Here is a 12420-nt window from a genome sequence, read left to right on the forward strand (position 1 = left end):
TGTAAATCATGTAGTGCAATATTTCTATAGCACTTGAAATAGTCTGTATGCGCAAGAGAAGCCCCTTTGCATCACTGTCAAGTGTCTGTTGCTTAATGAGATTATTTTTTTCCCCCCCCCCTGAAAAATAATCTCGCACATGCACCACAAAAGTCTAAAAGTTAAAGGGACACTCCTGCTAGATTAAACGATTAGGTTTGAAAAATAATTAAACAAACGTATTTATTCTCTTGCTCAATAAGTAGAAACATGAAAGTAGCCGACCACATAGCCAAAAGCAGAGAATCCACAGGTTCAACAGTGTGAACTTCAAACAGGATTTATTAGGGACACGAACACAAAAAAATATACAACTTTTCGGCCTCAAAGCTTTGTGATGTACATGATACATGACTAAGGCTTGAGGCCGAAACGTGTATTTTTTTTCTAAATTTTTTTACAATTGAGTAGCCGACCACATATCAGAAAATGTTATGCTATATATGTATAAAAGGTGCACAGAGCATGAGTTGCATCTTCTACATGCAATTCTAGTGACATCACGATCATGTGTCCATAAGTAGACTAGCTGTCTATACAGTATATGGATAATTTTTTTTCAATGTGCATGTAAGAAGTGCAGTTATTTGGAGTGTACTTTTAACTTAGAATATTTTAGTTGTATTTTCTCATAAAACTAAATACTGTAGCAAATACTTTACATCTCAAAAAAGGAATGTAGTAGATATGTCAGGCTTTAAACATATATATCATTTTTTTTTTTATGGTCTTTAATACAAGCAATTTACTTTTCTATTTTACTAACCCTTTATAATAGCTTAAATTATTACATGATGTCTGAACCTACCCAACTCAGTTTAGACAAAACACACCTGTATTTTTGTTGTATTGTTTCAGACTTGAATCTGCTTGTCTTCTAGAAATCCATTCTGGACCATTTTATCAAAAAGGTTACACGGAACAAACTGTGAAAGTTCAGGCATCTCTAACCGTGCACAGATAAAAGTTACATCACGACTGTGAAGATAAATGCATATCCATAAAAGTTCACATCTCATTTTTGGTGTGCCACATTAGCCACACTAAACACTACAATAAAGGCTCAGGTTTGAGAAGCTCATTCATAGTAAATAAAACCTTACACCCCATTAAAAATACACACACACACACACACCCAAACACAAAGAAAACTATACAAGCCACTATATTCTTAGAATTAGGCAAACATAAAACAAATATAACTTGATAATAGGGATATTCTGCTGTTCCATGCATTGTTCCTTGACTTGTTTGTGTTTGATTATTGGGCTGTACCAAGTTCTGCCATAACTCCAAGATCCATTAACCCCCTACATTCAGTGAGCCTGTTAAAGTTAATAGGAGTGGACTGATGGAAGAATATATAATTTAAGAACCTAGTACAGTATCGTCCCTCCTTCTTTTAACTCCTATTAACCACTTACAGTCCATGCTGACAACAGAACCATCTGATATGAGTAAAAAGTCCCAGTGAAGACGTGGACATTTTATTTGCACAGTCTTGCAAGATCGGTATCCTACACATATGATAGTGATAAAAACATGTCTTTATGTATGAATACAATTCTTGATACATGGGCAGATGATCACTTATTGTAACACCCCTTCCACCTGTCTTATAGGGCTTTAAAAATGTTTTTTTAAATAAAAGGAAAATGTTAAATCCACATTTTCAATCGAGGAAGTAAAACACATCTTCCTTCTCTTTATAAGGACATCAGTTTATCGTAAAAAAATTGGACTGATCTCTATTGCAGAAAAAAAGAGCCTTATGCGTTTCACACCTTAATGGTGCTTAGTTCACAGGATTTAAACTTGCAGAGGATTGAAATAAATGTTATCTTTGTGAAGTAAGTCATTTGGTTATAAATCGTGATGTTATGTAACGTTAATAAAATCCATGGCAATGGCTGTGGCTTTGCTAAAAGGATGTGTATGTATGAGGAGCGATTTTTGGGATACGTTTTTAAATATAAGCGAATAGCTGATCAATTGTAAAGGGGCTATATAAGATGTGTATGTAGCTTTAAAGGAACACCACTATAGTGTTAGGAATACAAAACTAGGTTCCTAACACTATAAATGCCCCTCTGACCCTCTACCGGCCATGAAAGGGTTAAAAACCCTTTATCTAATTTTCGTGCTAAGGTCCCCGGGCGCTGGATAGGTCTCCTGGGAAACCTACTGTGCACAGGTATTAGGGCTTCCCCAAAGGAAAGTACCGAATCAATGCTTTCCGGTGGAGATTTTCAAGATGCTTGATGTCCTCATGCGATGAGTGAGGACATTAAGCATTAATTCACGGCGTTAAACTCCAGGAAGCACCTCTAGTGACTGCCTGGAGAGACGGCCACTAGAGGGTGGAGTTACCCCTGCAATAGAATTATCGCAGTTTCTCAGAAACTGAAATGTTTTACACTGCAGGGTTAAGGGGCGAGGACACTGCACTCAGACCACTTCAATTAGATTAAGTAGTCTGGGTGCCTACAGTGTCCCTTTAAGCCAGAACGATGCCTCCCTTAATAGGTCCAGGTTTAGTAAGGATCCTCATCGGAACAGAAAAGGCAAAACTCTAAAGCCTGGAATGTTGATGTAAATTGAGGAATGGGTTGAAAACACATTTTTACATCAAGGCCATTGGAAGTCAGACATCTAAAGTATAAGGAGTAGGATTTTATAAATTATTCCAAGAGATAACTTTTGTTCTGCTCTGTTAACTTCCCTCAAAGTCCATGGTCCTTTTCATTTTTTTATATGCGCCATCATAAGGCGGCATTAGTTGACATGTGTGTCACGAAAAATATTCTTGCTATGGTTGGTTTCGTGCTTAGATTCATCTTTTTTTTCTTTTTTTAACCTTAGTCCTAAATACATAACTACGGCATTTAAACCTAACCAGAATAAGGAAGTTCCACCATAAGCACTTTTCAGCACAGTCATTGGCAAAACTAGTGTACAGAGCAGAAACATGGCGATCACTACAGTATAATACCTATAAATTACGTGTCCTTTTCTCAAGGTGCATTTCAATAGAAAACATTTTACTGTCTGCTATGTAATGTCCCCCCACTCCATATTCTTATACTATGAATTTCTATTCTTGTAGATGTGCTTATTTCATGAAAAAATGGAGAAATTAATTACTTTTGCTAAGGCGGGCTATAGTCCTCCATTTTTATTGTGACGGGTAAGCTAAAATCTAATAATTTGCCAAAGTGAAAGTCATGTCAATAGCCATATTAATGATTTTATTTATTATTACTGACTCTAAACTGTTTGTTGCATAAATAGAAACCCTTCCAACTAACACGTTTCAAACATTATGAGTCTATATACTTACTGAAAGAGCTTCTTTAAATAAGTAGTTCTGGACGATTATCGATCTAGAAGATAGATGACATGCAAAAACTAGCAACTACGACTTCAGCGAGGTTACAGATTAGATTTATGCATTTTCTAGTAATTTCACTTAACTATCTATACATTAGGTAGGAGTTTTTTTTCGCCATGCAAAGCATTATGGGATAATGCATATCGTGGACAGGAATATCTGTCCCATGTAAAATGGGACACTAAAGAGGCATGGAACCCATTACAAAAGACAGGTCGTGATGGTGTACGCCTGGAAATGTCCCTTCCAGCCAACATACCGAAAATAGCAGGGTGTGAGTTTTTAAAACTGGGTAAAACAGTGTTTTTTTAATGGTCTAATGTATAATGTTTTGTTTTTCGGGACAAAATGGGGCTTAAGTTATATGTAGCTAGTATAGGCTGTTTTGTGGACCCAGAACATACTTGAAAACGAGAGAAATCTCAAATGTATCTTTACTGGTAAAATATTGTATAAATAAATAATTAAAATTAAGACACAATAATTGGTCTTCATAATTACTTTTATAAAATGTTTAGGGCCTTTTGACCTTTCCAGTTTTTGGTCGTAATGTTGCAATTTGTTACTATAGCAGCCATCTTGGTTTTTATTGGGTTTTTTTCCTGCGCTCGGCTAACAGTTTTAAAGATTAACGTTCTGCTTCTAAAGTGCGGTGTCCAAGCAGGCAACAATCTTGCAACATGTGCAGTGTATAAGGTATAAGGTCTAATAGTAAACTATTTTGTGCGTTCTGTACCATTGTTTTATGGCAATTCTATTAGTATAGATCAGAAAAGTGTAAACAAGAAGTGTGAATTATTTATAAGACATTTTAGGCTAAATGTTCGTGTTATCTGTGAATTTTACTTCACAAATGCAGTTTTTTTAATGTTTATTTTTTTTAAATCACTTAATTGTTGGGTTAGTTATTTCTAATTGCATTAATTTCCATCTATATCACTTCTTCACAGCAAGTTATGAAAAAATATTAAGAAAGCCCTTCACATAATGGTGAATTGCCAGACGTTTTAGGTGTATTGAAGTTTAAGGCCACAATAGATGAAAGTTGGTTTGTGTTTTAAATTCAGCTGTTGTGGCCTAAATATTTAAATTAAAGGGACACTATTGTCAACAAAACAACTTTAGCTTAGAGGACCACTATAGGCACCTAGACCACTTCAGCTCAATGAAGTGGTTTCGGTGCCAGGTCCATCTAGGGTTAACCCTGCCTGCTGTAAACATAGCAGTTTCAGAGAAACTCTATGTTTACATATGGGTTAATCCAGCCTCTAGTGGCTGTCTCATTGACAGGCGCTTCCGCCCTTCTCACTGTGATTTTCACAGTGAGAAGACGCCAGCGTCCATAGGAAAGCATTGAGAATGCTTTCCTATGGACTGACTGAATGCGCGCGCGGCTCTTGCCGCGCATGCGCATTCAGCCAATGACGGCCAAAGGAGGAGGAGAGTCCCCAGCGCCGAGGGAGCTCGGCGCTGGAGAAAGGTAAGTGTTTAACCCCTTCCTCCAACTTCAGCCTGGCGGTAGGGGGGCCATGAGGGTGGGGGCACCCTCAGGGCACTATAGTGCCTGGAAAACGAGTTTGTTTTCCTGGCACTATAGTGGTCCTTTAATAAATAATTTTTTTGTGTTTAGATTTGTGTATAAATCACTCTTTCTGTTTATGCAGGCCTAGCCACAACTCCCCTGCCTGTGTCTCACACAGCCTGCATGAAAACAAAATGGTTTCATTTTCAATCAGATGTAACTTACATTAAAGGTTTTTATTTCCTGCTCTGCAAATTGAACTTTAATCACACACAGGAGTCTTCTGCAAGGTTTAGCCAGCTATTAACAGAGCAGGAGATAGGAGATTCTAAATTAAACAGAATTTGCAATAAAGGAAGTGTAAACATGAGATGACTCTTTACAGGAAGTGTTGAGGAATGATGTGTAAGTCACATGCAGGGAGGTGTGGCTAGGGTTGCATAAACAAAGTCATTTAATTACTAAATGGCAGAGAATTGAGCAGTGCGACTGCAGGGACATGATCTATACAGCAGAACTACTTCACTAAGCTAGAGTTGTTTTGGTGACTATAGTGTCCCATAAACGTCATATTCTCAAAATTCCAAGCATGTAGGCCAAAGCCTTATCCATCTTGGCTCTTTGCATTAATATTTGCTTTTTTGGCATTCATTCTGTACAATTCCTGGTTTGACGTAACCAAATAAGTTGGATGGCTTGACAAACTGGGAGTTGTATGCCAATATCAGATGGAGCAAGAATTTAATAAATAAAATATTTTTGTTGTTAGCTTATCCTACATTCTTCACAAGATGGCATTAAAGCCATTTTTGAACTTTTTCCCCTGCAGAACAGCGAATGCAGAATCACTTTAGAATTTACTTTTGAATCAATAAATATCCTTTACTCGGTGAAACAGAAAAGATACTTCCATGATACACCGATTATTACAATATTCAGTTAACACTTAATATTTAAAACTTCAGTTGTCATAAAAACAGACCATGTACTTAACAATAGATAACAAAATTAAAGTGATACTCAGAGAAAACATCCCCCCCCCCCCCCCCACAAAGTTATTTCGCTCAAGTCTCTTCCTCGCCAGAAGAGCCTGTAGCACACTACAGCATAGCAATGTGCTGTGCCATCTGGCAGCCAAGGGGTTAAATATTCAGTATTTTTATTTTTCCATTTCCAGCAGGGCTTCAGTCATCCTCCATGTATTTCTCCATTTCCCTAAGTTTCTTTACAAAATCCTGGGCCTCCTTGTCCATTCTCCCATCGAGCATTTTCAGAATAGATTTGACTAGAGAGAAGAAATATAACACAGGTAAGAATATATTCCATACATAATGCTAAACATAGTAAAGTATGCAAATTAAGCATAGGAAACCCCAAATTAACCCCTTCATTACAGAGATCTTCCCAGAACTCTTACAAGAAATGGCTTTGCAAATTTCCCTAATGGAGCTAAACATGAAATAAAAATTGTTGGATATTTACAAAATATAATCAAAATTCACATGTGTGTCTTCTCCATCAATTTTAAGCACACACCCAGAAATATATATTACCATTGGCTTTCGGTCTGGTCAGTTTCAGCACAGTTGGCTGCACATTTTTCACGCCTCCGGTGATGTGAGGTCTGTTAAGTCCATATATAACATTCATGGGCAAGACAGCCTCACCAGCAAAATCATTTGTTGACAACCAGTCATGGTCCATAACCGTAAACACGATGCAAGCAGATTTTCTCCGGCACTGTTCGGATGAAACCGAGCTGTGAAAGGAGAGATTATTCATGTTAATTCTGATTTCCAGTGTGTAAAATTACATTTACCATTATGATAACGTTAAAACAATAACCGTATTAATCAGCCAGTGCCTAAATCTGTATATAGAGTTACCATATCCAGCATGGTTGCATATAGAGTTACCATATCCACCATGTTTTCATATAGAGTTACCATATCCACCAGGGTTTCATATACAGTTACCATATCTGCCATGGTTGCATATAGCGTTACCGTATCTACCATGTTTTCAAATAGAGTTACCATATCCACTATGGTTTCATATAGAGTTACCATATCCACCATGGTTTTATATACAGTTACCATATCCGCCATGGTTGCAAATAGAGTTACCATATCCACTTTGGTTGAATATAGAGTTACCATATCCACCATGGTTTCATATAGAGTTACCATATCCACCATGTTTTCATATAGAGTTACCGTATCCACCATAGTTTCATATAGACTTACGATATCTACCATGGTTTCATATAGACTTACCATATCCACCATGGTTTCATATAGAGTTACCATATCCACCATGGCTTCATGTAGAGTTACCGTATCCACCATGGTTTCATATAGACTTACCATATCCACCATGGCTTCATATAGACTTACCATATCCACCATGGTTTTATGTAGAGTTACCGTATCCACCATGGTTTCATATAGAGTTACCGCATCCACCATGTTTTCAGGGACACATCATTTTGTCACATTTATAAACATTTATGAAAAGGGATGCCCTGCAGTATGTATAATGCATATTCTGCAGGATGCTTAATTGCCTTAATACTTCATCTTATACACCATCTTCTAAATTGTACACACTACAGGGCTAAACCCTTTTCATATGCTGCCCATCAATATGTATACGTCATATATGTCCCATAAAACATGGTGAATATGGCAACCCTACGTATAGGTCTGAAATCATGTTTAAAGGATCACTATAGGGTCAGGAACACAAACATGTATTCCTGACCCTATAGTGTTAAAACCACCATCTAGCACCCCTGGGCCCCTCATGCCTCCATAAATATAGCAAAATCTTACTGTATTCAAGCCAGAAGATGTAACTCTGCTTGCTGTTAGACTCAGAAAAACAAGCAGTCTGCTGACATCATCATAAGTGGTGGCCTGATCCAATCACAATGCTTCCCCATAGGATTGGCTGAGACTGACAAAGAGGCAGATCAGGGGTAGAGCCAGTATGATTCAAACACAGTACTGGCCAATCAGCATCTCTTCATAGAGATGAATTGAATCAATGAATCTCTATGAGGAACGTTCAGCGTCTGCATGCAGAGGGTTGAGACAATGAATGTTTGGATGCATTTTAGGCAGCCATGACCCAGGAAGGATCTCTAACAGCCATCTGAGGAGTGGCCAGTGAAGTTATCACTAGGCTGTAATGTAAACACTGCATTTTCTCTGAAAAGACAGTGTTTACAGCAATAAGCCTGAAGGTAATGATTCTACTCACCAGAACAAATTCATTAAGCTGTAGTTGTTCTGGTGACTATTGTGTCCCTGTAAGCTTGTGTTGGATCAGTCATGTGCTAATAGTTGACCAGACTTATATTGGACTGCTTCATAGAATACACAAACATATTAACACTTATTTACCTTTTCGGAAATTGGGTACAGGGGTTTGGTAGTGTCTGGTCATGAGATGGGTTTGTGGACAGATCGATTTTTTTCGGTTTATGCTTAGTATGTAGCAGTCATGATGATTGTTGTGACTGATTTGATATTTTTCAATAAACTTTTTAAAAGGATTGATTTTTATGAAAAATATTTTAATTGTTTTATATTTAGATATATTTGATACAGATCATATATATTTTTGTATTTCATAATATGTTGAAAAAAATAGTTTTAACATTTTATCCAAAAATATCAGCCAATAATATAAGTTTGAGGCCTTATTTTGTAAAAATGTCATGACTACAGAAATGAGTGTCTTACATTAATTCTGCCCATTTTCACCGTGTGAACCCACATTCTATCCATACCCAACCACACATTTAAAAAAAAAATTGTTTAAGAGCCATTTGGATATAAACCCAGCCTGCTCAGTAGCTTGTCTATGCTTGCTTTAGTCGTTACTCTGCCTGGCTAGCTGAAAAGTATGTACATGCACTAGTTTGTGCACCCCTCTTGCTCTCCAGATTAAAAATAAACGAACATTCTCTTTCTGTCTTATTATCTCGATGATCAAAGGGCATACGCTAATGTGCTACATTAGCGTAATATACACACTATAAAGGGTGCAGTTTTTTCAAGAGCCACTGACATTTGTATAAGTGGGTCTGACAAATTGAACTGGCTGCTGTATGGTTTATTAATGCAGAGCACTTTCTTTGCAGGAGTAAATTGATGCTTGTTTTTTATAGCGCGTAGAATGTCCACAGCTCACCTCCCCTTTTGGAGTGCATTTATAAAGGGCAGTGCCTGGTTATCTGAGCTATAAATCTGACATCTACTGGCATTTATCATCTATAGAAATGATAAATACATATATACTAAAGGTACAGATAATGTATTCACAGGACATTAAATGCATGTCAGAAGCCGCCTTTTCTGAGAGCCGGATGCACAGCGGGATAATGCAAATTATCCAAGGTAAGTTAGAAAATGGCATTGGGAAATAATGACACTTCTATTTTTACTTGCACAGTGCTTCTGGTGCCTTATTAATTCCTGGGGCGCTGCACACATGCATTTACACTGAACAAAATTATAAACGCAACACTTTTGTTTTTGCCCCCATTTTTCATGAGCTGAACTCAAAGATCTAAGACTTTTTCTATGTACACAAAAGGCCTATTTCCCTCAATTATTGTTCACAAATCTGTCTAAATCTGTGTTAGTGAGCACTTCTCCTTTGCCGAGATAATCCATCCACCTCACAGGTGTGGCATATCAAGATGCTGTTTAGACAGCATGATTATTGCAAAGCTGGCCACAATAAAAGGCCACTCTAAAATGTGCAGTTTTATCACACAGCACAATGCCATAGATGTCGCAATTTATGCCTACTTAAATCTGCTCCACCATGAGAGGGTGCTGCTTAGGAGGATGGCGGGACACATTATTCACTTGGCATGTTAGCCAGCTGTACAACTGTTACCAGGGTCAGGGAGCCCCACAAGGTTGACCACCAGGCCCTTATATAGAGTTAGGGACACACAAGACAACATCTTCACAGGGCAGATGGAGGGGTCCCTGGAGACCACGAGTTGGATCTCGTTCAGTTTGGTTTGTTTCAGTTTTCAGGAACATGTTTTGAATAGTTTTGAGTTATATAACTATTACAGCTCGACAGAGCTGCCCACTTTCTTCCCATTTCAGGCTTGGGCCATCTTCATAATGTACGAGGATTGATCTCAAGTACATTCACCACTATATCAGGGAGACGTGAGACTCTTGACGAGGTTCGGTTTTGAGAGACGAGTGCGAGATCCGCGGTACCTGGAGTAGTAGTGATCTCGGGTCCCTCGGACTGGACCGGCACGGAGGCTCCCGGCTTCCTCCAGTTTCCCCGCAGGACAGAGCATCCAGAGTTAGGTGGATGAGACCCGATGGACCACTGGTAGGTTCCACGCACCTCGATCCCCTGACGCTCATTCCTAGTCATTACTACAGAGTGACGAGATTGCTTAATAATTCATATATTTCGTCTTTTACCTCTGACTTTCACCCTCCACCCTTTCCCTTCCCTGACATTCATCGTTCCCTGCCCCCCTCCTCCCCCCTCCTCCTCTCTCCTTTGACTTCATGGACTCACCCCCCCCCCGACTTTGACTGCTAGAACTGCTCTAGTGCCCAAAGCGCTTAGCGCTCTACCGGGACCAAGATGGCGCTTACACCGAGCAATCTCACCATCCTCTTTATAAACGCTAGAGGGCTTAATAAGCCGGAAAAAATATCCGGATCCTTAAGGGATTTTCACGCAAAAAGAGCCTCCATTGTCATGATCCAGGAGACATACTTCAGGGAGGGAGACAGGCCAAAACTGACCAATCACCACTTCACACAGGGGTACTATAGCGACTTCCATGGGAGGAAGTCCAGAGGCACGGCAATACTGATCAGGAGAAAAAGGGGAGTATGGTGGACCGGGAGGGTAGATTCCTATTCCTTAAGGGCACAATTGCGGGACAATTCTACACATTCGCATCCGTTTGTGCACCGAATGATAAACAGTACCGTTTCTTTCAACGCACCATACGTAAGTTACAGACCTTCACCAAAGGGGCTCTCATCGTAGGGTGTGATTTCAACATAGCTTTAGACCCTAAATGGGACGGCCCCACAGGCACTTCTCGTGTCCCCACTCAACAACGTACTATGATTAAATCCATACTCGCCAAATACAGACTCATTGACTGCTGGAGAGCACACCACCCCGACGAGTGGGATTACACTTTCTACTCACACCCACACCGCTCCTACACCCGACTGGACTACTTACTCTCGACACAATACAATTTCCCCCTGGTGCTGGTCGCAGAACTTGGGGTAGCGACATGGTCAGACCACGCCCCGATCATAATCACACTTAAATCCCTTCGTTTCAGTCCCACGATCTCCAAATGGAGGTTAAAAGAGTATCTGCTATCCCGATAGCACCTAGCCGACCACATAGGGAAGGTCCTTACTGACTACTTCCAGACCAATGCACCTGACGAGATCTCCCTGACAATTCGGTGGGAAGCGCATAAGAGCGTTATAAGGGGATATTTCATACAACAGGGAGCCAATATCAAAAAACAAACAGCAGCCCTAATTAATGAGATAATTGAGGACATACACAAACACGAGTAGCTAAACAAGCACTCGCAACACCCTACCCACCAGACGGTGCTGCTTCAGCTGCGGTGAGATTTGACCTCCCTGATTCACTCCAAATACCACAGGGATGTACATAAAGCCTACTTCTCCCTACACAGCCAGAATGCTAGCAAAACGGAGGCCGACAACATATAAAGACAGGATTCGAGATAAGCAAGGCACCCTGCACCTTTTACCCGCTAAAATTATGGAGGCGGTTCGCACGTACTACTCAAAGCTATATTCACTCCAGCAGCCCCAAACCAACGCAGAGAAAGCCCGCTTACAGGACTCTATTTCAGCAAAACCTGACGAAGCAATCCCTGCCCACATTAGACAGGGGCATCTCTGACCAGCTAGATGAACCAATCTCCCTAGAAGAACTAGCGATCGTGATCAAATGCACTAAACATGGCAAGAGCCCTGGCCCTGATGGATTACCACTATGTTATTATAAACGCTTTGCTGGCTTCATTCAACGCAGTGAGGGAGGGACACTACTTTCCCAAACAAGCACTGACAGCACACATCACCATCATCCCAAAGGAGGGTAAGTACTGGTAAAATTTAATATGGAAATGGCCACATGGTCCTACCCACACATATCCTGGCTAGGGAGAGTTCAGGTTATTAAAATGTATTTCCTCCCGCGCTTGCTGTACCTGCTACAAGCCCTCCCCATCATGATTCCCAAATCCTTCTTCACCCCCCTGCGCTCAACGATGGGGCACTACGTATGGAAGGGGAAAAGGCAGAGAGTTAAGCTCCTCGCACTTATGCAGCGTAAGGACCAGTTGAGGCCTGGCAATGCCGGACTTCTACCTCTACTTTGGGGCATACCATCTTCAAAG

General features: G+C 39.9%; 1 protein-coding gene across 1 annotated transcript in view; it reads right to left on the minus strand.

The window, feature by feature from the left end:
- Window positions 1-5352: 5352 nt before the first annotated feature.
- BAIAP3 (BAI1 associated protein 3) overlaps window positions 5353-12420 on the minus strand; it is a 285407-nt gene continuing 278339 nt past the window's right edge. The window contains exons 33-34 of the mRNA XM_063430408.1: window positions 6506-6711; window positions 5353-6237 (exon numbers count right to left, since the gene is read on the minus strand). Of these exons, the coding sequence (XP_063286478.1) occupies window positions 6137-6237; window positions 6506-6711 (307 nt within the window). The 3' untranslated portion in view covers window positions 5353-6136. The remainder of the gene's footprint in view (window positions 6238-6505; window positions 6712-12420) is intronic.

Source organism: Pelobates fuscus, chromosome 8 (genome assembly GCF_036172605.1).
Source record: "Pelobates fuscus isolate aPelFus1 chromosome 8, aPelFus1.pri, whole genome shotgun sequence".
Taxonomy (NCBI): domain Eukaryota; kingdom Metazoa; phylum Chordata; class Amphibia; order Anura; family Pelobatidae; genus Pelobates; species Pelobates fuscus.